Source organism: Mesocricetus auratus, unplaced genomic scaffold (assembly GCF_017639785.1).
Source record: "Mesocricetus auratus isolate SY011 unplaced genomic scaffold, BCM_Maur_2.0 Super-Scaffold_100054, whole genome shotgun sequence".
NCBI lineage: Eukaryota > Metazoa > Chordata > Mammalia > Rodentia > Cricetidae > Mesocricetus > Mesocricetus auratus.
In genome coordinates, this window is record NW_024429231.1 from 2,997,449 (window position 1) to 3,025,319 (window position 27,871).

Genomic DNA, 27,871 nt, shown 5'->3' on the forward strand with positions numbered 1-27,871 from the left:
CCTCAGACCATCTCTCTCTTTATCTTTCAGCACTGGTGGGAGCGGGACCAGGGTCTTGCCCATGCTAGGTAAGCTTTCTACCACTAAGCTTTACCCATAGCTCCTTGCAAGGAAAAAGACCAGCTGGACCATGTTGAAAGAATAGTTGGCAAACTGTGTAGAACAGAAGGGCCTGAGTGGACTAGATGCGGTGAGAGTCTTTCCACAATTCTTAAGGGCAGTCATCAGCCCCTGAGGGGCCTTCCTGGTAGTGCAGAAGCAGGTTTCTGGGCATGCTTCTCTGCAACTCGAAGTTACCACGGAGAGCAGAGAACAGAGAACAGGGATCCCTGGCTTCCATGTTCCGGACAGAGATCCGATGTTACCATTGCCTGGGGAACAAGTCACCTTATTGTCAGTTCTGGTCAGTTTTAGCCTGAGGCAAAGACAAGCTGGGAGATGTGTGGGTTCATTGCTGTTAGTTACTGTCTGCTCAGCAGGAGGCGGGGAAACACACCTAAGAAGGTTGGGAGGCGGCAAGCCCACAGGGAGGAACATGGCCATAAGCCCGAGAAGGGAGGGAAGCGTTTACTTTTTTCCCTGTGCCAGTGAGAGCACCACCAAGGTGCTAGTACCCCGAACTCCCAAATGCTCCAGTGGCATCCGAGGCCCAGGTCAGTGGAGGCCAGGACCCAGAACAGCGTGTCCTGGGAATACTGGTGCTGAGGTAGGTGGGCTAGCCTCACAGGGGAGACAAACACTGTGTGGTCTGGATGAGCTGGGAGAGTGCCCTCATGTCTTACAGGGGCTTTGCAAATGTGATTCTAGAAAGGACTGCAGAGGTCCACCTGGACAGAGGTGGTCCCACTTCTAATGACAGATGCTGTGATGAGAAATGAGATGGACACAGAGGACAAGCGAAGGCGGCAGACTGGAGGATGCAGCCAGGAATCCAGGATCCTGGGAGAGGCAGGGAACAGCCTTCCTTAGTCTGCCAAGGAAGCAGGGGAAACTAAGGAACTATGTCCTAGCTGCTGCTGTCACTGCCAAGCTCTCCTTTAGAGCTCTGACCTCTTGTGGTGTAAGGGCCATCGCTGAGGCAGCCAGGAGGCTGCAGCGGAGGCGGTGGTTCCGGGGTTCCGTGTCTGGGCTCTGTAGGGCAGGCTGCGGGGTTCTGGGGTTCCAGTGTCTGGACTCCAGGTCAGGCTCCGGGGTTCCGGAGTCCCCAAAGGGTACCGGGGACCACGATTCCGGCTTTTCAGGCTCAGCAGGGCAGGCGCCCCGCCCCTCGGTGCCGCCCGCCCCGCCCCCGCCCTGCCCTGGCCCACTCCGCGGCTCCTGCGTCACTTTTGCTGGTGGTGCCACCCGTGACCTGCCCGCCCGCTCAGCAGCGGTGCTCAGGGGTGGGCTTGCAACTTGTAATTTCTAGAAGATCTGTGAACCGAGCAGACAGATTTGGTGTTGGTGAGTGAAACCGAAAAATCTCTCTCTGTCTCTGTGTCTGTCTTTGTCTCTGTCTCTCTCTCCTCGCTCTTCCTCTCCCCCCTGCTCTCTCCCCTTTCCCCCCTCTCCCCCTGTCTCCTCTCTCCCTTCCCCCTCCTCCTTGCTCTCTCTCTCTCCGTCGTGACAGGATTTCTCTGTGTGACACTCCTGGTGGCCGTCCTGGAACTCGCCCTGCCTCCCAAGTGCTGGCAATAAAGTGCCACCACTGCCTGGGCGAAAAGCCTCTTCTTGAAACCCCACAGAGGGAGGAAACCTGCCTTGTGCCTGGATGGGCATTCCTTGTGGGAACTCGTGGTGGCAGCAGATCCGGGGGAAGGCAGATCTGGTCTTCCAAGTTGGAGTCCAGCATCGTGTGTACTTGTCATGAGTGTCAGAGGATACCTCGATTAGACAGGGCTGGGGACACACCACAGGACGAGAGTGGGACGGAAGAGGGGGAGAGATCTAAGGGGAAGAGAGGGTGGGCAGAGAAGGGAAAGGGTTGTCTAAGAGTTGAGCTGGGAGAAGCGGGCCTGAGGCTGGAGGAAAGGAGAGCAGTGATAGCAGAAAGTGAAGTTGCAGTTTCTTATTAGAGTGGGCATTTGGCTCCTGTCTGGATGGTAGGGGAATGTTAGTTTGTTGAAGGATGTCTTAGAATGACTTGTTTTTCTGGGACTGGCGGTCTGTGCCAAATATGTGAGTGAGTGATGGGCTCAAACTTCTGATGCTCTGAGCTTGTTTTCTTTATAAACAATGTCCTAGGCAGGGTCTCTTGTAGCTGGCTGACTTGGAGCTAGAGCTCCTTCCAATTTCTCCTGCCTTCACCGCTCCGGGCTGACACTGGCAGCTTGCCGGTGCTGGGGACATGCCCCCTAAGCAAACACTGCCAGCGGAGGCTTAGTCATCTTCAAAGACTGCACTTTGTAGAGAAGGCATGGGAGTCTTTTCCTAAAGCCTAAAGTTAATAATTGATTAAACACCTAAGCCCCTGCCACACATATGGCTGAGGCGCTTGGCTGAGGAGCCTGGATGCTGCTTGTCTTTCTGCGTAAGAAACTCATTGACTGCTTCTGAACTTGTTCTCTGCGACACACTTCCAGGGCCCAGGGTTGCTTGCACGTGCCCCACCATGCTCTGAGGGGACCGGCGGAATTGCATGTCCTGCCGCTCATGACAGGATGACTTCGCAGAGTTGCCAGAGGGGTCCAGAGAGTGCACACATGCCCCACAGGGGGCCATGCCATACTGCTCTCCGCAGTCCTGGCTCTTCACCGTGTGGCTGCGGCCTCAGACCACCCAAGACACGCGGAGGGCACGGCAAGCCAGTCAAGTCCAGCACTGCGGGCTCCTCCTGGGCTGCAGCGTGCCTGGCTGTCTTGCTGGGGCTGCTCTGGCTGCAGCACGTGCCCGTGGCAGGTAGGATGTGGATGGAGAGGGACGGGGAAGCTGCTGCAGCTCCTGCCATCCCTGTGGGCTCCTGCGGGGGTCTCACTGTGGTTGTGGCTTGCCAGCCCCTACCCTGCCTCTTGCCGCACATCGTACAGATGTGCACGTCTCGTAAGCCCTCCCGCCTTAGTGCGGATGTGCTGACGGCAGGCTCAGACGCGCTTTGAAGATCTGAGTGTGCACTTTGCCTGGACTGCATCCCTCTTGGTGATGCCTTGGTACTTCCCCGTGATGGGGAAACCGGGCAAGGTTGGAGGAAAAACTACCTTTGTCACATCCAGGCATCTTTACCAAAGTTTTAGCAGAGGCTTGGAGGGACAGTTTTCATCTCATGGTGATGATCTTAGTTCTGTAGCTCTAGGATAGCTTCCCGTTCTGTCACTGTGGCAGCTCACACACTTGCCAATGGCTCTAAATCCTGTCCAGAGGGCTGAAACCTCATGCTATAATCATTTCCCCAAGTTTTTACTTCTAAATGCTGCCCAGTGGGGGTCCAGCCTCAACATATAAATTTGGGGAGGATGAAGTGCTCTGTTCTCAGAACACCACCAAACATATTAACTGAAATGATAACACCCTTATTATACACCCAAGTGGGCCTACAGCCCTGCTGGGCCTCCCATCAGACTCCTTTGTGGAAACTGATCAGTTGGGACTGCTGAGATGATTCGTCAGGTTAAGCCTCACGAACTGAGTTTGCTCCCTGGAGCCCACCTGGTTTAAGGAGAGAACTTACTTCTGCAAGTATTCTCTGACTTCATATAGACACCACACACACACACACACACACACACACACACACACACACACACACACATACACACACACATACACACACACACACACACACACACACCACTAACACACATACTCAATAAATGTATTCTTTTTAGTTAAAACACCGATTATCTGATTCTAAAATGCACATGAACCCCTAACAGCCAAAACAAACTTGTAAAAGAAAGGGCGGGGCTGGGGGAATCTAAGGATCCTTAGGTAAGAGCTGTTCTGAGCTCTTCAAGGCTGTAACAAGGGCTGTTCGTCGCATCCCAGTCAGTGCCTCCTGTAACTGAGTCCTTTTATTGACATAGGCGTGTTGGAAGTGAAGACCGCGGAGACGACACAGGTGGTATCCCTACACGACAATGTCACTGTACTCTGTGAAATCCCTGGTTCACCCCGACTGGACATCACGACCGTGGGAATCATCTGGTCTTTGAAGAATGAGAGGAATGAATCCGAGGTCCCGATATATGAGTTTTACGGAAATCACCTGAAGGTGTTGCGACCTGGAGCCAATGTGTCGCTGCTGGGGCTAGAGCGGGGTGACGCCTCCCTCCACCTGCCCAGCATCAAGCTGAGTGAGGCGGGAGAGTACCGATGCAAGCTGGTGGTCACCCCTGAAAAGGCAGAGGGAACGGCCAGGATAGATGTTGTGGGTGAGTCCTCGGGGGAAGTGCCCTGTGGTTGCGATGGTGCCGGGGTTAGCGGTGGTCGTGTGGATGGCCGAGCAGAGCCGAGGGCTGGAACATGGGTGAAGGCGTCAGGGGGCTGTGGTTTTCAGTTCTGTCCTTTGCAACCCATGCCAGTGGGCAAATGCTAAAGAGGGTGAGGCAGGAGGATGTTGGATTTAAAGCCATCTGGGGTCACACATTTGTGTGGAGATGTATGAAGCTCGATTGTAAAGCGTTTGCCAGGCTCTGGCTCCAACCCCCACTCCTGCTCAAACTGAAGCAAAACCAAAACAGTTTGACAACCTTCAGGAACTTACCATTCACTCTGAACTCCAGCGTCCTTTTCTGTCCTCAGAGGTAAAGATAATCTCCCTAAGAGTTGTAGGAAGAGCCTGTGAGCAGCCTGCTCTAGTGACAGCCTTGGTAATTCTGTACAGCACCCGTGGCGTGAACCGTCCAGCCATCTTCACTGAAGAGGTGCCCCGGGAAGGAGCTCGGTGCCAGGCCGGGCTCCACGATCTCAACGCAGATTCAGCTTTGCTACTTCCAACCTGAGACTGGACCAAACACTATCTTGGAGTGAAATTTTCCCATGAGTCAAACGGGACAGGGTCTAAGTTGCTGAAAGGTGTCTTGAGCAGTAGCAGAATTGTTCTGCTACTCAAACCAACCCTGACGCAGTGCGTGTCTGACGGCATGTGCCCTCAGCCCCACCGTGACAGTGCGTGTCTGTGACAGTGCATGTGTGTGACCATGTCTGTCCTCAATCCCACTGCATTCACCTGCAGTCACCTACGTCAGCACAGCCATTTCCTGATGTCAGGGTGTTGTGCATCTTCCTACAGCGTCTCTTTAGCCAGCACAGGTCGTTTCCAAGGCAATCAGGCTAGGAATCAGCAATGTTCACTACAGCTATGCTCCAATGCTGTTTCGTAGTCTGGAAAATGTCTGACAATAGCTTCACCAACTCTACTTGACAAAATTGTTGTGTCAGTGGAGGTCACAGCACTGCCACCAGCATACCCAGGACACAGATTAAACAAGAGTCTTAACGTGTTCACTCACCCACCCTGAGCGCTTGCCAGGGGTCAGACATGCCGATAAGATCACTGTCTACCTCCAGGGGGCTCCCAGTCTGGTGTGGTAGACTCGGGGCTCCCCAAGCTCCTTGCTGAGGTAGAAGCCATTCAGTGTGGTATGAGGAAAGAAACATGTGGTTGGCTCTAGCCAAATTGTGGTTCTTCTCTCTGGCAGCTGACCCGGCCTTAGAATTGTTTGTGGAACCAGCTACACAGAGAAATGGTGAACGGCTTATATGCAAGCTGGATGGATTCTACCCAGAAGCCTTTGACATACAGTGGGAGAGACGCGCCCTGAAGGACTCCCACTTCCAAGTGATTACCGAGGGCATAATCACTGGTCCCACTGTGAGGAATGATGATGGCACCTTCAGTGTTACCAGCTCCTTGGTCCTGAAACCAGCTCTGGAAGACCATGAGGTTATCTACTACTGTGTGGTGTCACACAGATCCTTTCATGTCCCCAAGAAGCTTAATGTTACACTGCCTAAGAAAGGTGAGCATCCTCCGGCTCCCCCCACTTGAGGACATGTGATTGGAGACTTGGGATCTTTGAGAGGTCTAGGATCTTTGCTGGGGAAGAAGAGGAAATTTTGGGCTGAAGGAGAACAGGTAAGGGTCTAGTTCAGCTCAGACCCCAGAGTCACTAGTCCAGATTTTGGTCCTCTGCTGATGGCCCAGAGTCAGCTGAAGGGGGAATAGTGCCATCAGGGCTGTTAGTCATCTCAGAACAGCCTAAGGGTCTGGATGATCCTGCGACAGAGGCCAGCTCCTTGGAGACCAGGGCCAGCATCATCCTCCGAGAATAAGAGACTGTCAGGGGCCAGGGGCCAGCTGTGCCAACACCCTTTCTCGTCAGGTTATACGTCCCCCTCAGATGCTGTTAGATGTTTAAATCCAATCGGTAGTCTATGTGTGGTGTGTCAAGATAAGGAGGCCACAGAGGATGAAGGCTACGGCTTCCTACGGAAGTCCGGATTCTTAGGCTAGCACACCCACCTCAGTTATGCTCGTCCTGGTGGGGTGGGGTGTTTGAGCTCATACCCTGGGCTGCCCCAATGTGGCTCTAGTGTTTTGTGGGGATGACTGCTGATCAAACCCTGAACTGAGAGGAATAAAGAAGGCAAGGACTGAATAGGGCCGTGTGTGTGTGTGTGTGTGTGTGTGCGCGCGCGCGCATGCGCGAGCATTTAACTTATATATGCTGTGTGTATGTAATATGCACTTTTGTTTGGGTGGGCGCGATGATGTGATATGATGTAGTCTAGAACCTTTGAAGTTGTGTGTGAACGTGTGGTCTTTGATATTACTTAGACCGTATTTTATCTCTCATCCCCTCTTTCTTTCTTCCCCATCCCTCCTCCATTTCTTTCTTTTACAAGTTTGTATGCATGTATGTGGGCGCGTGCACAGTGGTGCATGTGTGAACATCCGAGAATGGCTTTATGGAGTCCGTTTCCCTCTTAAGTGGGCAGCAGTGCTCAGGCTCCGTCACCTTAACTCACTGAGTCATCTCGGAGACCCTCCTTTCTTTTGACTAATGTGGCTGTCTGGCCTTGAATTTGCTGTGTAGTCTAGGATGATCTTGAGCTGTTGATCTTCCAACTTCTGCTTCCAGAAGGTTAGAATTACAGGCACATATCATCACACCCAGCTTTGTGCAGTGCTGGGCCTTGAACCCAGGGCTTGGTGCATGCCAGACAGGAGCTGCATCTCCACCCCTTCCTTCCATCATTTTTTAAAGACAAGGTTTCCACTTGCAGCCCAGCTGGCTTGAACTCACAAACCCCTCAGGGCTGGGCTTCCAGGCGTGCACCGCCATGCCAGTCATGGTACTGTGACTTTGCTGTGCTAAATACTCTGATGTCCGAGGGTGGGTGTGATGCTAACACTTGCCCGGTGTGAGAACCGGCACCAGCCACACAGATTGTAACACCAGTCCTGTGTAGTCTTTGACCCAGGAAGCTTTTTCCTTGTGTTTGTATTTGGTACTTATTCCTGTTGCTGTCATAAAATGCTCTGACAAAGGCACCTTAGTGAAGAAAGGGCTTACTCTTACCACTCAAGGGCAAGTCCACCAAGGCAGGAGAATGATGGCAGCAGGTACCTGGGGCAGGCGGCCACAGTGCGTGTGAAGTCAGGACATGGAAGACGCTGAGCATCCAGCTTGCTTTCTCCTTCTGGCTCAGTCCAGGCCCCCGACTCATTGAGCAGTGTCAGCCACAGTTGAAGTGTGTCCTCCTACCTCAGTTAACCTAGCGCAGACGGTCCTTCACGGCTGCGCACAGAGGATTGTCTGCTGGGTGATTCCCAGTCCTGGCCAGTGTCAACCATCCTAATACCCTACTTCTCTTCCTTCCCAGGATCTGTGGAGATATATGTTACCATTGTTGGTCCCTGTGTCCTGCTGGGTGTGGTGCTGATTTTGACAAAAGTTTTTTGCCCCTGGACATGGTAAGACCCTACAAGACAAAGCCCAGGTCAGTGTCTGGAACTTAGCTACAGGTATTTGGGATCGCAGTCACCAGACAGTGTCAGGGAGTTCTGGGGACAGGCGCTGGGGTGTTGTGTGTTGTTTCTGATGTTACTTTAGGAAGAGGTTTCCCCTCTGGTCTCTTTATGACTGTGGGGAAGGGCCATGGAGCCTCTGCCTGTACGACTTTCACTGTGCAGTGCATCTGACCTTGTAGTTGAGGCCAAGGCTATGAACCATGAGTGGGCTGTAGTGTTCTGCCACACACAGAGTCCTCAGCGGAGGGAGGCAGGGCCCTCATTGCTCACATTTTGTTAACACCTTAGTGGGCTAACTGACCACAGGTTTTCAGTGGGGTCACCAAGAATATCTAACTCCCTGCCAGATTTTTCTAAATTAAATTTCCAACTGTATTACCCAGCCAATCAAAGAGAATAGTGCAGCTGCTCCAGAGACTCAGGACCCAGTGTAAATGTGCTGGTTAGAAGGTTCTAGGTAGTCAAGTGGATTGCCATCACTTACGGGCCTGCCAGGGCACAATCCGCGCAAGGCTAATGCCTCTCATTGTGCTACATTAGGAGAAGTGGGGTAGTCAGACAAGGAGATGCCGGCTGCCGGGCCTGCAGATACGCTCAGCAGCTAAGAGCACTTGATGCTCCTGTAGAGGACCTGGGGTTCAGAGGACCTGGGGTTCAGTTCTCAGCAGCCACATGGGGGCTCACAACCCTGAAAACATTTTCTCATCTCCATAAGGTCGTGCACACACAGTGAACATAAACCCATGTAGGCACACACACACAAACACATACAAATAACAGAGAAGTAGGTCTGTTTCAAAAGGAAGAAGAAAAGGAAGGCTGCTGATACAACACAGACCAGCTGTTTTCTGGAACTTACTTTCCTGGTTGGGGCTGAGCCAATGGGAAACCTGTGCATAAGGTTAATGGCAGTGTTTCTTGTGACACTGACTGCTGTCTTATTCTTACCTTCCTCTAGCTGTGATCAAGGTGCTGCGTGTCATCTTGCAGGAACCCTTAAGTGAAGAAAAGCCACAAAGCCTGTGGCTTGGCCTGAACCTTTGCAGCTATCTCTTCCTTTTGTCCTTCAAGTGGGCAGCCCCTTGACTGGGGTCCAGCTGTTTGACGGGCTGTTTGCTAAGAAAGCTTAAGCTGTAATTTTTTAAAGATCAATTTTTAGGATTATTTTCTACATGATATACTTAATCATGAAAACACAGTATGCCAGAACTTCCAGTGAAAATGGTCTGCGGGGGACATTTCCAGCTCTAAGTGCCTATTAATATAAATAACTTAATGATGCATCATTAAGGACCTTGGAAAAACAAGCTCAAGCCAAACCCTAAATCTATGGTTGTAAAGAGTTAAGATTAGGACATAAGTTAGGAGATTAATCAAATGGAAACAAAAAAGCATGTTAATGACTCCAAGGAACAAAGGGTTTGTCCTTTGTAAATCTGATCAACAAATCCTTACCCAGGCTACCTGGCAGGAAGCAAAGCCCACTTTACTAAAGTCAGAACCACTCAGAAACTCAGGGAATCACTAGGACATTCTTTAAAAACAGATATTCCACTAAATTAGAAAATTTTAAAGTATTGGATGAATTACTTGGTGCATATAATCTACCAGAATTAAACCCAGATGAGATAAATAATTTAAACAAATCTGTTAGGGCCAGGCGGTGGTGGCGCACGCCTTTAATCCCAGAACTCGGGAGGCAGAGGCAGGTGGATCTCTGTGAGTTTGAGGCCAGCCTGGTCTACAGGGCTACACAGAGAAACCCTGTCTCAAAAAACAAAATAAAACAAACGAACAAAAAAAGACCCAGAAACAAAACAAAACAGACAAACAAAAAACAGAAGCAAAAAACCCCAGATCTGTTAGCAGCAGTGAGATTGATGTAATAATAATGATAATGATAACAACAACAGTGTCTCCAGATAATGCAGCGTTCAGGCCCTGACAGACTCACTGGCGAAAGCTACCAGATCTTCAGCAAAGTGCTCAGACCAGCCCTTCTGAAGACAGAAAAGGTCGTACAAACTCAGCATTAGCGTCATACCAAAACTAGATGGAGACACAACAAGAAAGGAAATATTTTTTTAACATTTATTATTTATTTATTTATTGCATGCGTGTGAGCTTACCCGTGCATGTGGAGGTCAGAAAAAACATTACTGTGTTTTCATAAAGTCAGGCAGGAGACAAGGATGTCCACTTTCTCTCCTTTTACTCAATGTACTTCTTGGAGTCTTAGCTAGGGCAGTGTGACGAAAGTTACAAATCATTATGTATACCTGTCTGTTTACCAGTCATCTGTCTGTCTGTCTGTCTGTCCGTCTGTCTGACTGTATGTAATCAAGGCAAATAGAAGGAGTATCAGGACCAGTAAGATGGCTCAGCCTGGGCACCTGAGTTCCATTCCCAGAATATAAGTGAAGGTAGAAGGAGTTGTATAGTTGCCCTCTGACCTCCACACACTCCCCATGGCACGCCCTCCCCATCGTGCACGCACACAATAAGACAAGGACTGTGGATTGTAGATAGGAGAGGACACACCAAGGTCTCCTCGTGTGCAAGTGACAAGAATGAGGACCTCAGCAACTCCCCCAGCACACCGCTTACACTGGTGTTTCCTTAAATGACCTGTTTGGAAGCAACTTTTGTGCTTTCCGTGTCTGTGACCAGGACCTTGTAAAGCTGTGTATGTGGATTTGATGTGTTATTCAGACGTTTACAAAGCCGAGTGGCCCTTGGTTGCTCTCTTTTATGTGAAATATATTGTGACCAAGGGAAGACTTGACAAGCACAGCCCTGCTATTTGAAGCTCTTATCTACCTCTGTTTGCCTTGAAATGAGTGTTTTGTTATATGTATGAGATGCATTTGCACTGCAGAGAAACGGTCTGTTTGTGGACCTTACAGTTTTACAGTGTAGACCTGCTGGCCAAAGAGTCTTAAGTTATTCTTCTCTGACAGAGAAGAGATTTCTGTGCAATGACCATGATCAATTCTGGCTCCCTAACTTGCTAAAGGTTTTTGTGTTCTGTTGTGTTACATAAGCCTTCTAAGATGCAAAGCTTGGGGGAACAGGAAGTCAATGCCCTCCAAACTAGAACTGCTAATGGTGCTTTCTGAGGCAGGATAGAAAAACAGGGGAGAATATGGGGAGAGGATGGAACCCCTGCTCTGGAGTCTGGTCGGAGCCTCTCACCAGCTTAAAAGAAAGTTTTGGCGTAATTCATATTGTTAACAACAGGGACATTTATGTTAAGAGTGTTAAAATAGCAATACACCAGGTCTCCGTGTACAGGGTCCCAGGCAAGGCCTCCCTCCTCCCCATGGGTTTTGTGAACCTCCCGACAAAAATAGCTTTGTTTACAGTGGGATGTTCTAACTGCCTGTATCTCTGCATCCTATACTTGTCCCCCTGCCAGGTGCACCTCAGGGATCATCCTTTGGAGACAGTGACTTCCAAAGCCATCATAATTCTGTGTATAATTTAGACACAGCACTACACACCTTTAATGTAGCCCTTGGAGTCAGATCTCTGAATTTGAGGCTAGCTTGATCCACACGGTGGCTCCCAGGCCAGCCAGGGCTATGCCATGAGACCTTGCCTTAGACAAGTACAATAGATAGTAAACTCCATGTAGTAACATTGTAAAACCCATGAAGGAAGCTTGCTGCCGATTTTATTTTTTTTTCTTTCTCTCAAGTGCCTTTTTTTTGGTCCTTGTGTTGAAATGTTTGGTAAAAATCTCTTTGTAATAAACTCCAAATATCCTTCACAATGGTTTGTTTTGAAATTCTTTTCTTCAGTGAAGTCAGAATCTGAGGTTTCTGTGGCAAAGTTAAGAATCCAGCTGTTCCTGAGTCAAAACCTCGGAAAGCTTAAGGAGCACCTGGTGCTACTGTTGGTCGGGCTGGGCGGGCTCCCACAGCCAGCCACTACGGGTGTCTTTGGTTGGATTGTTTGGAACCTTGTGATGAATTCCCTCTTGGCCTGTTTGCTACTTTTGTTTCTTTGTTTCTCCTGTTTTCTGTTAGGACCCACATGGTGCATAGTAAGTGCCCTGACTTATGTATGAAAAGGCAATCTGGAAGCCAGCCACTCTGTTCCTGGGTCAAATCAGGCACTTGGCGGCCCTCCCGGGGACATCATTATGAGGCTGAGTCTCCAGACATGGCAAGTGTCTGTTCTAGTTAGGGTTTCTACCACTGTGAAGAAACACCATGGCCAAAGCAACTCGGGGAGGAAAGGGTTTATTTGGCTTACATTGCCATGTCACTGTTCATCATCAAAGGACGTCAGGACAGGAACTCAAACAGGGCAGGAACCTGGAGACCAGCTGAAGCAGAGGCCATGCAGGGGCGCTGCTTACTGGCTTGCTCAGCCTGCTTTCTTATAGAACCCAGAATCACCAGCCCAGGGATGGCACCACCCACCATGCACAGGGCCCGCCCCATCAATCACTAGTTAAGAAAATGTCCTACAGGCTTGTCTACAGCCTAATCTTACACAGGAATTTTCTTTATTTTTATTTTAAAGGTTGTGTAAGGCCAGATAGTGAGGGTATTACAGTCCTGGGTGATCTGTCAAGGATTTTCGATGAGAAAGAAAAGAGCAGTGGTCTAAGAAAGCTTTCTATTTTGCATTTGGTGTAACCATCTGCCGGTGATGGAACCATTTAGCTAACTATCGTTAACCACGCAGAGAAATAATTCACACTCATCTCCACACGAATCATTCTGTGATTGCAATTTCTAGACCCCAGGTAACAAAATACGTTTATTAAAAAATAAAGTACGGTAAATTTTTATTAAAACCACAGCTACTTAGCTGAAATTAAGGCATGGGCCACTTTAGAAAGCAGTGTCTCAGAACAGTATTACTACAGCACCAAAGGCTGATGTGCCATGACTGAAAACCTTTGAGGCATGCTTTTTGTGTCTTATGCTTTAAACTTCTGTGTGCTTAGATGGTACGATGACAACCGACAGGTTATCATAAACACAAAACTCCTGAGAGATGTTCTGAGTGATGTGTTAAATGCTAAAACTGTGGGAACCTTTCTCAAGGCCATAGTGGCAGGCACACCTCTCAACACAGCAACATCTGTCATTGTCAAAGACAGCTTGCAGCGTCTTCAAGTTCTCTTTACTTCCACAGGTGTCATGTATAGCATTGTGCAACTAGTGACTCAGTATAAAATTCTCTCCAGCACTCCTAGTGGAATCAATCCTCTATAAATACTGCAAAATACATTGGCAACCTGGATGGCGGAGTTCCGCGACCTAAAAGGCGTAACTCCTATCCCAGCCATGGCTGCACGTCCAGAAAAATGAGCATCGTGATGGGCTCCTGCATTCTTCACACCGTGCTCACGTAGAAAGTCAGTGTAGTTTCTCTGTGCAGTCCAGGGTTGGGGCACGGCCCTCGTGCTCCCCTGGTTTCTGCCGCATCGACGGCGGTCACTGGTAGCAGAGAGCCTTGTCCTGTTGAGTTGGTCGGCTGCAGAACTCTGTGGAAGGTTCTCTGTCTCCACCGGCAGAGGACCAGAGGGTGAGGAAGGAGTCACGGGCTCAGGAGACATCTCATCCTAAGACTGCTGGGAGTCCTTACACTGGGCTGACGCATTATGCTCGCCAAGATCTTCAGGTTTCGTTGTGCTTGCTTTCACCTGTAGGGAGCGCTGGAGTATCTCCTGCTGGGCCTTCTTTTGCAGGAGATGATCTTCCCGCTTAGTTTTGTGATCCGATACTGTTTTCCACTACATCCAATCCTGATCCTAGTCAAATGAATCCTGATCGATGCGAACTTTTGGACAGGTCCTCGGAGGCAGAGGAAGGCGTAGTCCTTCTCAGCGCACTTCTGTGAGCCTTTGCAGGTTTTTTTTTTTTGAAGTTTAAAAACTGCTTTATTGATTTCAGTACCAAGTTTATAAAGTTTAACATGTTGATCTATTCAAAATTATAATTTACATTGACATAATGATAGATGTGTGTGTTCAACACACACACTACCCCTATTCAGTATGCTAAAAGCATGGGGTTCAAGATTAAAAACCAGTGCTTAACTGAATAACATGATTACAAAGATATTGTAAATTGCAAATGTGTACATTTCACAACATTCCCCCCACTTCTCCTAATTCTTTATTCCAAAATGTCATTTATTTCATTAACAACTGTTTATAGTTTTATGAAGATGTTGTTAGATAGTTCATGGGTAACTTTTTAAAAATGTTTGGGTCTTTAAGACTGACTTAATGCTGATCAGCATCTGAAATACCAAAAAGCAGAACAAAACAAAGTCCTCTTAAATATATAAATATTTAAATACAGAAACCCTCTATCAGTAGTTGGAAACAGTACATTTAATGGTCATCTGGAGAGGGGGAAGTAGAGGTCACCTCATGCCTGGGGAAGATCTAAAAATGAAACTTTCCAAGCACTGACTATGAAGACAGTCTCATTCTGAATTTTCAAACCCAATTTACATATAGTCCTACTTAAAAAACACACCCACAAGTAAAAAACTGGTCATTTGTTTACAAAGTGCAGTATATGAGTATAGCAAATTCAAAGAAACAGTGCAGCATCTCATGCTGTAAAATTCCATTTCCATGTAGTTGTGTTGCATGACACAAGAGACTGTGTTATGAAGCTGGGCCCCTTGACACCTGCTAGTAATGACAACATCAGCAAGCATGAAACCTGGAAAGTATTGTCACTGTCCAGTAAGGTACATAATTTATGATCTGGTGTCAGTAATCCCAACACAGGTTACTGCTTTGCAGTGAATTCTGTATGGTTTGCATTTCCTTCAGTAACTGAAGATTTTTCCTGCTTTTTTCTCCAGGTCTCTGTTTGGCAAGATCCTTCTTACTTGTGGTCCTTGTGACTCCAGATGAACGATTGCTGCTGTTTCCTTCTTCATCAAGAGTCTTTTTGTTAGGTTTTAATTCCTTCTTCTGCTTATCTATGTTTTGTTTCTCCAGCTGGGCTTGGTATTTTCGAACTTTAGTTATCTGGTTGGCCTTTGCTTCCATTCTTCCCACTAATGCCTCCAATTCACACTCCAAGTTGTCTTTCAGTTCCTCAGTTGGTGACTCCTGGATGAGTTTAGCAAGCTGCTGGTGATCAAAGTTCATTTGCCCAAATTCATCCTGCAGAGTCTGTAAGACATCCGACAATTCTTCACTGACACTGCCAGAGGGAGGTGTCACTGACTTCTTACTCTTGCTACTTCGTGAACAGGCTTGCTTTGCCAAGGGAACACTGTTAACAACTCGATCATTGCACAAAGCTTTACTGTGGTGCTTCATCAGATGCAAGACATGCTGAACGTTAGCTACCACGGCATGGCTGGGACTGGTAGACTTTCCAGCAACAAAGGGCATATCGCCTAAGCACAGTCTGTAATGTGGCTGTGCACCAAAATAGTTCCTAGGACCTTTCTTTTCTGGTGGTTTTGACTTTTTTTTTAATTTTTCTAGTGCTGGTTGGAACATATGAAGTTGTCTTATCTTCAAAAATAAGTCTATTTGCTTCTAGACCAGTCTGCAACTCTGCTGCCTGCGCCTGCATACGCTTCCGTTCCGTTCCGTTCCGTTTAGACTCCAGCTCTTGCATTTTTTTCTGCTTTTCTAAGACAGATGCCCTCTCCATTTCTGCGTGCTTTATCATATTTCGCATGTATTCCAATTGTTTTTCTAACAGATTACATTTATTTTCTGCAGCTAACAACTGGGATGTTAGTTCTTGATTGTGTTTTGATTCTTCATTCTTTTAATTTTCTCTCTCTTGTATCTGTTCATCCAAAACTTTCTTATATTCAATGGTTTCCCTAGACAAGGTTTTCATACTTTCTTCTGCCTGAATCCTTTCCAGTTCCAAGCGTCGAATCTTATCTTGAAGATTCTTAAGAGCAGAAAATATGGCTCTGCTGTTGCTTTCTGGATAGGCAAGTGTGGGCTTATTTGGGGAGCGTCTTAGATCACTATTAAGGAAAGGCTTATCACGTGGATATAATACATATGGAGATGAAGAATGACGAACCATATTTCCATTCGACCTTGATGGTTCAGTTAGGATGTTCAAAAACCGAGACTCGGAAGCCGCCGAGACCGAGGCGGCCGCCATCTTCCCGCCTGCGCAACGCGGGCTGCAGTCCTCGAGCTCCTCCGGATTCGACAGCCGCCCGCCTGGGGCGAGGCGAGGCCGGACCCCCGATGGAAAGGGCGGGCGCGCTGCGAATCCGCCAGGAGCCTCGGCCTCACAGCCCACCCCTTTGCAGGTTTTGGATGATCTAAAGACAAAGGCGTGCTTTCGCTCTGTGCCCTGGTCAGCATCTTCCACAGCCACAGGGGTTAATTGATTCTTAAAATCCAATCTGGTTACCTTGGGCCAGAATAAAAAGTTGGCTCCAAGCCATAGTCATTCCCATCTCTAGTCTTGACCACGCGCATATCAGCTACAGACGGTTCTAGCTATCTGGCTTTATTCATCTAATTGGTTTCAGTTTGTGCTGGTGTCTGACCTCTGCATTCCTCCCATTTCTCAAACAATAGCCAGTTCCATCTTCAGTCTGAATGGGCACAAACTTGAGTTCAGCACATTCAGTCAGCAAGTTCAGCTCGCCGATTATAAGCCACCAACTGAACTGCTGTATCAAAGGGACACTCTAATTTCCCACCGAGAATATCTTGTTTGAACTGAAGAACAAACGAATACCAGTTTATCTGGTTTCTAGGAATAAAACTAAACTCCAAGATGAAGACAATAGGATGAACCATTTTTCACTTTTTTTTTTGTTTTTGGTGCGTCCACACTCACCAGAAGGGACGCCCGTGTGTGATGGTGGGCTTGGCATCTCTAATGTGATGGTGGGCTCGGCCTCTCTAATGTGGCGGTGGGCTCGGCCTCTCTAGTATGACGGTGGGCTCGGCATCTCTAATGTGACGGTGGGCTCGGCCTCTCTAGTGTGACGGTGGGCTCGGCATCTCTAATGTGACGGTGGGCTCGGCATCTCTAATGTGACGGTGGGCTCGGCATCTCTAATGTGACGGTGGGCTCGGCCTCTCTAATGTGACGGTGGGCTTGGCATCTCTGTGACGGTGGGCTCGGCATCTCTAGTGTGACTGTGGGCTGGGCCTCTCTAGTATGACGGTGGGCTCGGCATCTCTAGTGTGACGGTGGGCTCGGCATCTCTAGTATGACGGCGGGCTCGGCATCTCTAATGTGACGGTGGGCTCGGCATCTCTAGTGTGACGGCGGGCTCGGCATCTCTAATGTGACTGTGGGCTCGGCCTCTCTAGTGTGGCGGTGGGCTCGGCCTCTCTAATGTGGCGGTGGACTCGGCCTCTCTAATGTGACGGCGGGCTCGGCATCTCTAGTATGACGGCGGGCTCGGCATCTCTAATGTGACGGTGGGCTCGGCATCTCTAATGTGACGGTGGGCTCGGCCTCTCTAGTGTGACGGTGGGCTCGGCATCTCTAATGTGACGGTGGGCTCGGCATCTCTAGTGTGACGGCGGGCTTGGCATCTCTAATGTGACGGCGGGCTTGGCCTCTCTAACTGCAGGAGTGTGTGCAGCATGCTGTGCCTCTTGGAGTCACTTCTCAGCATGTTTGCACATAGACGGGTGGCTGAGTGTTCTTCACAGGATGCTCAGCATTTCCGCCACTGTGCTGGGTGGTGGCGGCGGTGGTGAAGACCATGTAACAACAGAGACCACAGTGACCCGAATTCGACCCCTGGGGAGAGACACTGAGAATCCCCCAGAGGCACTTTCCTAATTGAGGTTCCCTCCTTTCAGATGACACCCCACACCCTGAAGCCTCCATCCCACAGAGCTGGAGGGAACAGATTGGGGGTTCACAGGATGTGTTTGCGGATGGATACACCGCTGCTTCGTGAGATCAGTTCTGGGTCAATGAAGGCTGGCTTCCCCTCGCTGGGGTCTTTGGCAGCTCTCTCAGATAGTTTCCTGTCAACTTGTCACTAGTTAAAGTCATCCCTTTCTCCCTTCCCTTCCCCCACTCTGAAGGACCTTCAGTTCTCAGTATTCAGACCTTGATCTCACTGTGCCGAACCCCACATGGGGGTGGCTTGTAGGATTTGCTATCCTTATCGAATGAATGTACAATGATTCCTCTAAGTTGGTGCTTGCTTGGAATGTTCTAGTCAGTGTTTTTATATATGTTCACTTTCAATGTCTTGAAATCATGAAAATTCATAACATTTGTTAAATTTTCCCTTTTCTTTTTCTGGTGGTGCTGGGGATTGGTCCGGGGCCCTGCACACACCACACAGGCGCTCAACTGCTAAGCTTTAGCTCCAGCTCCTGGAATTTTCTGAGGCAAATGAAAAATTTGAAGACAACACAAGACTACAGCTCGCAAACTGCCTCCCTCCCTCCCTCCCTCCCTTCCTTCCTATTTCCTGCCCCCCTTCTTCCTTTTCATTCCTTGAGATAGGGTGACATGTAGCCCAGACTTGCTTCAAACTTGCTACATAGCTGAAAATGACCTGGAGCTCTGGATCTGCTCCCCAGACACTGGGATCTCATGGTGCACTACTGTGTCAGCCGGCACTCTCGGGAGTAACAGAACTCACAGAACGAATCTCTCCCTCTCCATATATACATACATATATATGTGAACCAATGAGGGCATTCATTAGAATGGTTTGCAGGCTGTGGTCCAGCTGAGCTAGCAATGGCTGCCTATGAAAGGAGGATCCAAGAAGCCAGTAGTTATTCAGTCCGTGAGGAGACGTCTCATCTGGTCTTCAGATACACTGTAACCCTGAAGCAGCAGGCGCTCTTGCCAGTGAAGGCATGGGCTTGCTGCCGAGAGCAAGCAGGCACAGAGCAGATCTTCCGTCTGGAATGTCCTCACACAGGCTTTCAGCCGATGGTGTGGCCCAGAGGTGTGCTCTCCCACCTCAAAGATCCCGATTAGAAGTGGGTCTTCAAACGAAGTGCCTCACAGGCCTGCTCCTCCGTTTGGGGGTTTCGGTTAATTCCAGATGTGGTCAAGTTGACAAACAAGACTAGCCACCACAATTAGCCATTGTGACCATGATGGGGCAAGATGTGATGTCCGTTATTTGAGTTGCATTTTCCTGACGGGACCATGATGAACATTTTTCATATATTAGAAATTCTTTTTTTTTTTAATTTAAGTTAGAAACAAGCTTGTTTCACATGTCAATCCCAGCTCCCTCTCCCTCCCCTCCTCCCCCGCCTTCCCCACCAGGTCCCCCAGCCCCCCACCCAATCTCCACTCCGATCCCCAGGGAGGGTGAGGCCCTCCATGGTGGGTCTCCAGAGTCTGTCATTTCCTCCAGGGCAGGGCCTAGGCCCTCCCCCAAGAGTCCCGGCTGAGAGAGCCTCCCTCATTGTGATATATTAGAAATTCTTAAATTACATTTACTTATGTATACACGTGGGTGTGTACGCATCAGCATGTGAAGGGCAGAAGTAGCTGGCGTCACCTCCCACCAGAGGGGTCCTAGGGACAAAACCCAAGTTGTGGGGCTCGGTGGCAGGTGCCACCACCCACTGAGTCACAACACTGGCAACATTTATATGTTGGTGATTTGTGATTTTGTTGTTGATGTTGCTTGGGTCTCAAGATGCAGTCTCACCCTGTAGCCCAGGCTAGCCTCATCTTAGAGTAATCTTTCTGCCTCAGGCTCCAAGTGCCGCACTTGTGGTCATGGTCCACTTGCCGGCCGAGCACTTGAGAGCTGGTCATTCTGCTTATCCGTGCGATATTGAAAGGAGTGCTTGCTCTGGGTACGTCTTCTGGGGTCTTCATACAGTCTGCATATTAGTCCCCTGTCGGATGACCAGCTGCGAAGATTCCCTCCCATTCTGCAGGCTGTTTTCAGGGTGTTGTTTCCCCTTGCTGTGCAGAAGGCTTCCGGCTGGATACACTCCACTTCCTGGCTATTGGTGCTGTTCCGAGTGGCACGGAAGTCTTCTCAGATGGTCTTGGTCTAGGCCGTTCTCTTGAGATGCCCCCCCTCTGGGAGTTCCGGTTTCCCACATCTTACATTAAAGTCTTCTTGTGAGTTGCTTTTCGTGCAGGGTCAGAGGGGTGAGGTAGGGATGTTCCATTCTTCTCCCTGTGGGTATCCAGTTCCCTGAGTGGTTTGTTGAAGAGTCTGTCTTTTCTTCTGCGTGTATCCATGGTGTCTCTGTTGAGAATCAGGTATATGGCTGTGTGGGTTTATTTCAGGGCCTCTATCCTGTCCTGTCTATCTAGGTGAACCAATAGCATGCTGGTTTTGTTACCTTGGCTCTATAGTGCAATGCCCCCAGCATGCAGCGTGGCTCTTTTGCTCAGGACTGCTGTGGCTTTTCTGGGTCTTTTGTACTTCCATATGAATTTCAGGAGCTTTTCCCCTACGGAATACTTATTTTACAGAGCCTCTGTTAGGTTCGCTTGTTACACAGCAAAAACTAACTGGTACAGTCTCTCAGGAAGCTGACCTTTAGGGGAGGGCAAAGGCACAAGGTCTCCATTGAGAGAGTGCCTGCCCTGGGCACTGTAATCTGTGGGCATCCTTCCAAGGAGCTTCAGGCCAAGGCAGCTAATGTGCTCCTCCGGAACAGCCCCAGCCTGATGGGAGTACAACAGGAGTTCCCTGTTGGGGCGGAGTCTCTCTCCAAGAGTCTCTCTGCCCCTCACCAGCCTGTTTGGTGAGCCTAAGGCCTCCCCTCCTGCTTGTTCTCCTCTGTGCCTTCCAAAGAGCCACCCCTGAAACTTTTATACTTCTGACTCTGTCTCCACAGCTGTTTGGACCCAAAGCGACACAGCCGACTTCGTGGAAAGACTTGGCTCATTCCTGACGACCTCAGGATGGGCAGTGGTAGTTTTTGCCTGGAGACAGTGGAGAACAGTTTTTCAGCTGATTTCAAATCAGTCTCTGGGTGGCTTTCCCCAACAACCTATGAGAGGGCCCAAGGGCACAATGTAGAGAATGAACTCAGATGGTTTTCATGCTACCCCAAGACGGATGGGAAACTGTCCTGCAGGTGTGTGGCGGGTGTTTGTTGCTCTCTTAGTTACCATGAAATACCTCACCTTCTCTCCCAGTTATCATGACATCTGGCCAGATAGACAGAGCAGGGCAGTAGAGCTACCCTGACTCTGGTTAGCTTTGGCTGCAGGACGATGGTCTGGGAGGAGTTTGGGGTGTGCTTGTGCTGCAGCAAAGGAAATGGCTTCATGAAGGGGAGGCTCAGAGGTAACCCAAGAGAGTCGCCTCAAACCAGAGGTGGAAGAGAGCCACACTGGAGCTGCCCTGCACAGGCTGCTCCGCGGGTGGTCATGGGGTGGGCATGGTCTCCGTGCAGTACCCAGTCAGGCTGCACTTCTGGGAAAAGGGCTATTAGAGGGGCTATTAATGCCACAGACAGACAGACAGACAGACAGCCTGGTGGGGAGTATGAAGAGACAAAGTGGGGTTCCTCTCTCGTATTTCCGAGAAAGGAACAGGGTCCCATGTCACATAAGTAGCCCATAGGATGAAGTTGCAGGCTGGTGTTGTCCCTGGCTGCTGTGTGGTTGAGGAAGGATTTATTTAATGTGTGTCCCTCATATGGGATGATCACCTGCAGCCCTGGGCGTCTAGGGGAACCCAGCACACTTCTTTTGAGGGAGTCGGGACTGAGGCATTGCAGGGGATCCCTCATCAAATCTCTGAGGCAGTGAGCACAATGCTAAGAAGGTGGGGAGGGAGAAACGGGCAGGGCCTGCCCTGGGATCTAACCTCCAGTCCATCTCCACCAGATCTAACCTCCAGTCCATCTCCACCAGATCTAACCTCCAGTCCATCTCCACCAGATCTAACCTCCAGTCCATCTCCACCAGATCTAACCTCCAGTCCATCTCCACCAGGACCTAATCTTCAGTCCAACTCCACCAGATCTAACCTTCAGTCCATCTCCACCAGATCTAACCTTCAGCCCATCTCCACCAGGACCTAACCTTCAGTCCATCTCCACCAGGACCTAACCTTCAGCCCATCTCCACCAGATCTAACCTTCAGTCCATCTCCACCAGGACCCAGGAAGAGGCAGGGTGAGGCAGCAGACAGAAGGTCACACCCTGGACTCAGCTTGCTCTGTGCAGGTGGCCTGGTCCTCCCCCACGCCACTTCAGGAGTGGGAGGGGAATGGCCTACAGAAGGAGCTCACTTCCCTTCCTGTGAGGTATGCAGCGCCCCAGGCAGGTGGGCCTGCTAACAGGCTGCAGCCCAGACTCCTCTCCTAGCCCCGGCTCTCATTGTTCTTCCTCTCTCTCGGGAATGAACTAAGGTTCTTCAGATGCATGGCAATCTGGGGATGTGGGGACATGGCTGATGGGCAGAAGTCACACCTTCCTTCTCGGTCACCTGCGTGCATTGGCAAAAACTCAAGCTGTAAGATCCTGTGACCTCAGGTCTGGGGCCACTGAGACATGTGGGGAGCCATGGATGCATCCTCCTGGTGACAGCAAGCTCCTCAGGGAAGATGTCCGGAAGGGACCCAAGTGAAGGACAAAACTGGACAGAGGCCACCCGCCGGAGGAGAGTGGCCCTGCAAAATTCAGTGTCACCTCAGAAGGGACACCCGCTGCAGATGCCAATCCCCAGGTGTGAGGCCTGGATGGGTTTCCAGTGTACTTTGCCAGTTCATTTTCAGACCAACAAACATTCCCCAAGAGGATGAGAGCAGATTGACTTCCCTCCCCTGTGCAACTCAGACCTGATGTCACACACCGTGATGGGCTGGGGACAGAGGGGTGGAGTGTGCCTTCCCAGAGAAGATGGAGGGGTCTCCGTGCAAGTGGATCAAAGGCCAGTGAGGTCCCTGGGATGGCATGGGTACTTTGGACACAACCGAGACTGTCGCTTAACAGAGTGGTCCGGCTGCCTCTTTTCAAACCTGGGAAATCCAGGCTTCCCTGAGCACATTCTCCCTCCAGATTTTGGGTAGCAATGGTGGCTGGCTATCTCTTCAAGATTTGGATTTTCTAGTTCCTCCCTGAGCTAAACTTTAAAGCTTGGGATCTCTCGTAGTAGTGTACATCAGAGGACCAGCAGCCCACATTTCCTGGGCTCTTGTAGGTCTTCTCTGTGGTCAGCAGGTGGCACCATAACATCATTTCTACCGGCTTCAGGCTTATCTGGGAGTTGACAAGAAGGTTATTTGGAAGGCACACCAAGGCTGCTGCTGCTACTCAGCAGATTTTACAAGTGACTCTAGCTCCTCCCCGTGGCCTCAGGGATAGCTGAACTGAATCCCAGAACAGATACTGCACCTGATTCGTCACTCCCAGTCCTAAAGAGATTCTGAGGGGCTTTTTTTTTTTTTTTTAATTTTCTCCTGGCTGGCCATCCCTGCCTTCGGAGCATCCTGAGGCAGACCCTCCCGGATCATGCGCACAACCCATCCAGTCGCCATTTATTATTTCGTTGAGCATCTTGTCAGTTCCAGATGCTGACTTGGCACTGACCTGGAGGAGATGTGAACTTAGGGATGTTTAGGGACCCTTAAAGACAGGAGAAGAAGACGGCCCACAGCACAGAGGAGAGAAGAGCCTCTCTCTCCAGGGATGGTCAAGGAGAATCACCGGCCTGGGGTTTCCATGGCTGCCAGCAGAGGAGACCACCCTTGACTGGGAGACAGGGAGCCACAAGCTATTTCACACAGTAGTTGATGGTCCCCACTCTTCTCAGCCCCCTTGGGTGGCTGTGGGACAGATGAGGAGCAGGTGGACTGCAATGGGGGGCTGCAGAGACAAGGAGACCAGCCCTGCAGACGGGTGAGACTGGGAGAGGCAGCATGCAAGGAGTCAGACCAGGCGGAGATCACGGAGAGGCAGTGGAAAAACACCGTGTTGTCTCAGCGCAGGCTTAGTGAGTTCCCACCACGCGGCTGGTTCAGCAGCCACCACAACAGTTAGCATTTATTGAGGACTTGTTATAGACCAGGCACTTCTGAAGCGTGTTACATGTGCTTTCACCTGCTCCCGAGTCAACTCGATGAGGTAGGGACTATTAACACGGACGAGACAACTGAGTCAGAGCCGCACGCCTGCACCCAGGATTTGAGCCAAACAATACCCCGATTGGAGCCCAGAACTCCCTGCCCCTCCTTCCCATGGGTTCCTCCACCTTGCAACTGAGTCTCAGGAGGGAGGCCAGGCCCTTTTCGCCCATGATGTCTGGTGGAGGTCAAATGGCTAAGATAGCCAGACTGAGCGCTGGTTGGTGGGGGGGGGGTATAGTCCTCCTGAGGCCAGGGAAGGAGAGCCAGCTTTCCTGGCCTCCCTGACAGGGCCATGTCGGGTGGCAGATGCTGGCAACACCCTCTTCTTTTTCCATCAGCGTGCCCACTGCCTCACCACAAGAAAAGCCCAGAGTTCAGGTCACAGACGGGAGGGCTTTATTGACAATGGGGCAGTGGAATTCTGGGAAGGACACATGGCACTGCTCTGAGAATCCCGGCTCAGGTGAAGCCCAAGGGCCTCTGCCTGGAGGACCCCTTCCCTCACCCCTGAACTTTCCAGTGTTTCTTTTTCTAGCAACTGAGACAAGCCACACCTACCCACCAACATCCTCCAGACAAAGTGACTCACGGCTACCCATGGAGAGTCGGGAACAGAGTTCTGCCTGAAGTGCGTCTTGTATGGCAGGCGCAGGACCCTTCTCTGCCTCTCAGCCAGGCCTGCCAGTGTTTGCCCAGCACCCCACTTCCCAGCCTCAGGGAAATGAGGCAGGAGGACAGGGACACGGGGTCTCCAGCCATTTAACTCCTGCCTTGCCCCCTCTCTGGGCACAAGTCTGCCCTATGGAGGGGAGCCTAGGCAAAGGCACCCTGGCCTGTCTGAGTGGGCCCCTGGCTCCCATGCTCTGACACCCACCTCCTCCTCTGGCTGGCTGGAGCCTTAAGCTATCCCTTTTACAGGGCATGAGTAGGCCTGGCCAGGTATTTCTTAGCAGCTACGGAAACAGCAGTAGGTGCCCAACTTGGGGGCTGCTCTCCCCCAGCTATCTGTCTGCTTGTGGCAGGATGAAGGGCCAGGGTCTTAGCTCTGGGAGCCCTGCACCTCCTACAGTCTCCCCAACGCTGGGCAGAGAGACAGGGGTAAGCCGGTCCCAAGCCGGGCCTGGGAGGAGCAGGAACAAAAATAACCCGGTACAGGCTCCTGCTGTGGCCAGAAATAGCATAGTGACAAGTGCCTTGTAACACCCCGGGCAGCGAGGCTGAGCCGTGGAGGGTTTGGTCTCACACCGGACCCCCACCTGGCCAACGGGCTCACACCCCGTCCACTCTACATACCACACTTTACTCTCCGTGCGCCCACATAAGTAAGTGGGGGCCCGAGGGACCGCAGCTCAGGACAGGGAATCCGGAGAGATGCTAAACTTGGGCTTGGCCTTCGCCACAGCTACACTGCGCTTGCGCAGGGGCCCCCGCGTAGAGGCGAGGGTCAGGGCGTCCAGCAGGCTGCGGTCCTCGTCAAGCTGGCGGGCTGTGCAGAGTGGTGTGGGCACTTTAACGGTGTTACCAAATTTGGAGTAGTCCACAGAATATCGGCCGTCCTCCTCGGCCACAATGGGGACAAAGCGCTGCCCCCATAGAATCTCGTCAGCTAGGTAGGAGGTGCGGGCCTGGGTGGTAATGCCTGTGGTTTCTACCACGCCTTCCAGGATGACAATGATCTCCAGGTCTTGGTGGTGGTGCAGGTCACTGGGAGCCAGGTCGTAGAGAGGGCTGTTGGAGTCGATGACGTGGCAGATGATGAGCGGGGCCACCAGGAAGATGCTGTTGCCACCCACGCCGTTCTCCATGGGGATGTCCACCTGGTGGAGAGGCACGACCTCACCCTCGGGGCTGGTGGTCTTGCGCACCACCTGCATGTGGATGGTGGCGCTGATGATCATGCTTTTGCGGAGGTCCCCCACCCGAAGCATGAAGCAGAGGCGGCCGTGGCGCAGGGTGATCACGGCATGTTTGCTGAAGATGAGGGTTTCCGCCCTGCGATGCGCCTGGGCCGTCTTCATGAAGATGCAGCCCAGCATGATGGCATTGATCATCAGCCCTACGATGTTCTGCACGATGAGAATGAGGATGGCCAGGGGACATTCTTCCGTCACCATGCGCCCGCCGAAACCAATGGTCACCTGGACCTCGATGGAGAAGAGGAAGGCGGACGAGAAGGAGTGAATGCTTGTGACGCAGGGCACGGCGGTGCCCTCTCCGGGGGCCAGGTCACCGTGGGAGAAGGCGATGAGCCACCAGACCATGGCGAAGAGCAGCCAGCTGCACAGGAAGGACATGGTGAAAATAAGCAGCGTGTGGGGCCACTTGAGGTCCACCAGCGTGGTGAACACATCCTGCAGGAAGCGGCCCTGCTCTCGAATGTTCTTGTGGGCGACGTTGCAGTTGCCTTTCTTGGACACGAAGCGGGCCCTCCTCTCCCGAGCACGGTACCTGGGCTCTGTAGGGTCCTCCGCCAGCCGGGTCAGCACATACTCCTCGGGGATAATGCCCTTTCGGGACAGCATGGCTCCGCTGGCCCCAGGAAGGGGCTTCCCCCATGGGGGGCACTGCCCTGACTTGCTCTATGGCCTCTCTGGGGGGTCCCCTCTTTGAGCTCTCTCCTCCTCCGCCTGCCCTAAACTTGTACCGACCCGGCTCGCCTGATATGCCCCCAGCTGGGTCCTGCTTCTCTTTACAACACCAGCGTCAGATGCCGGCTCCACCTGCTCATTGCGTACTGAACCCCCAGCCCAGCCTTCGCTCCACCTGGCCCTGGATCCCTGCTCGGCCATACACCACCACGCCTGGACCGCCCCTGGACTCCCCTTCCCCGGCCCAGCCTTTCTTCTTAAGCGACCTCAGAACTTATCACCTCCGTGTCTTCCTGTTCCCCGCTCCTCACTCCATCCCGGCTGTTCTCTGGCCCCACCCACCCTGTCCCCTCCAGACCCCAGCTTCACTTCTTGACCCGGTCTCCCCTGCCGGCGTGCCCCCGATTTCCCACCCCGCCCCTCCCCTAGCGCCCCCGTGGCTCTCTCGATCCTTCCTCCAGCTCTCGACCTCTCAGTCTCCTTGGGATCCCGCGCCCTTCGAGTCACCACCCCGCGACCAGCTGCGCTCGGGATCCCCTCGCCCCCTGCCGCCCAGGCCCGGATGGCTCCGCGTCGCGGCCTCCCTGCTGCCCTGCCGCCCGCCCGCCCGCGGTCCCCGCCGCTCCGTCCCCGCCCCGCCTGTCGCCGCCGCACCTGCTCCTGCTGCTCAAGTCGCGGCCACCTCCCCGCCCCCTCCCACTCCGGTGCTCACTCGCGGCCGGCTTCCCGGGCGTGTGTCTAGGAGGCGGTCCTCGGGCGCCGACCCGTGCGCGGTGGGGGTGGGAGGCTGCGGGCGGGGGGCTCCCGAGAGCGAGCGCAGCGTCCGCCGCCAGGGGGCGCCGGATCCTCTCCCGAGCGGAGGACGGGGAGGGCCTGGGCATAAGCCCCGCCCACAGAGGAGTCTTGTCCCACCCTCATCCTGGCCGGAGGACTCTCTTCGTATGCATGGCTCTCAAGAAGCTCCTTTTGTGAAATTCTCCTAGTCTGGCTCAGCAGCCCCTGGAGCCCAGGCTTCTATTTCCCCCGGTCCGTAATTCGGTGTTACGTGTCTCTCACACAGCACTTGATTCCCGGGGGAAGAAGGCAAGTGAGAGGTTTTCATCGCTGGTCCCAGGACTGGGCTGAGATAAAACATTAGCCTCAGCCGGGCGTTGGTGGCGCACGCCTTTAATCCCAGCACTCGGGAGGCAGAGGCAGGCGGATCACTGTGAGTTCGAGACTAGCCTGGTCTACCGAGTGAGTTCCAGGACAGCCTCCAAAGCCACAGGGAAACCCTGTCTCGAAAAACCAAAAAAA

General features: G+C 51.5%; 3 protein-coding genes and 2 pseudogenes across 7 annotated transcripts; 1 reads left to right on the forward strand and 4 right to left on the reverse strand.

Annotated features, from left to right (window-relative positions):
* The first annotated feature begins 1,316 nt into the window (after window positions 1-1,316).
* Ncr3lg1 (natural killer cell cytotoxicity receptor 3 ligand 1) lies at window positions 1,317-11,723 on the forward strand. Of its 2 annotated transcripts, none has more exons than XM_013124153.3 (6): window positions 1,317-1,443; window positions 2,562-2,877; window positions 3,999-4,346; window positions 5,616-5,936; window positions 7,804-7,920; window positions 8,910-11,723. In XM_013124153.3, the coding sequence occupies exons 2-5, from the start codon at window positions 2,640-2,642 to the stop codon at window positions 7,896-7,898; spliced, it is 1,002 nt and encodes a 333-aa protein (XP_012979607.1). In that variant the 5' UTR covers window positions 1,317-1,443; window positions 2,562-2,639; the 3' UTR covers window positions 7,899-7,920; window positions 8,910-11,723. The 2 variants fall into 2 exon arrangements, with proteins under 2 accessions (XP_012979607.1, XP_012979605.1); XM_013124151.3 differs by having other exon boundaries at window positions 7,804-7,894.
* A 1,012-nt stretch (window positions 11,724-12,735) lies between these two features.
* Window positions 12,736-13,900, reverse strand: LOC101844775 (annotated as a pseudogene).
* Window positions 12,736-16,053, reverse strand: LOC121136203 (centrosomal protein of 57 kDa-like). Its single transcript, XM_040736104.1, is given in 2 exon segments — window positions 12,736-15,423; window positions 15,425-16,053. Coding segments are annotated over 2 exon segments (930 nt in total). The 5' UTR covers window positions 15,634-16,053; the 3' UTR covers window positions 12,736-14,702.
* Window positions 15,727-21,843, reverse strand: LOC110343663 (annotated as a pseudogene).
* Window positions 21,844-23,877: 2,034 nt separating this feature from the next.
* Window positions 23,878-27,349, reverse strand: Kcnj11 (potassium inwardly rectifying channel subfamily J member 11). 4 transcript variants are annotated; one of them, XM_040736103.1, is made up of 2 exons: window positions 27,288-27,349; window positions 23,878-26,264 (listed from the first exon to the last, which is right to left on the reverse strand). In XM_040736103.1, exon 2 carries the CDS (start codon window positions 26,246-26,248, stop codon window positions 25,337-25,339), a length of 912 nt encoding a protein of 303 aa, XP_040592037.1. In that variant the 5' UTR covers window positions 26,249-26,264; window positions 27,288-27,349; the 3' UTR covers window positions 23,878-25,336. The 4 variants fall into 4 exon arrangements, with proteins under 4 accessions (XP_040592037.1, XP_012979585.1, XP_012979584.1 ...); XM_013124131.3 differs by having other exon boundaries at window positions 27,230-27,338; XM_013124130.3 differs by lacking the exon at window positions 27,288-27,349 and adding an exon at window positions 26,436-26,900.
* Between the last annotated feature and the right edge of the window lie 522 nt (window positions 27,350-27,871).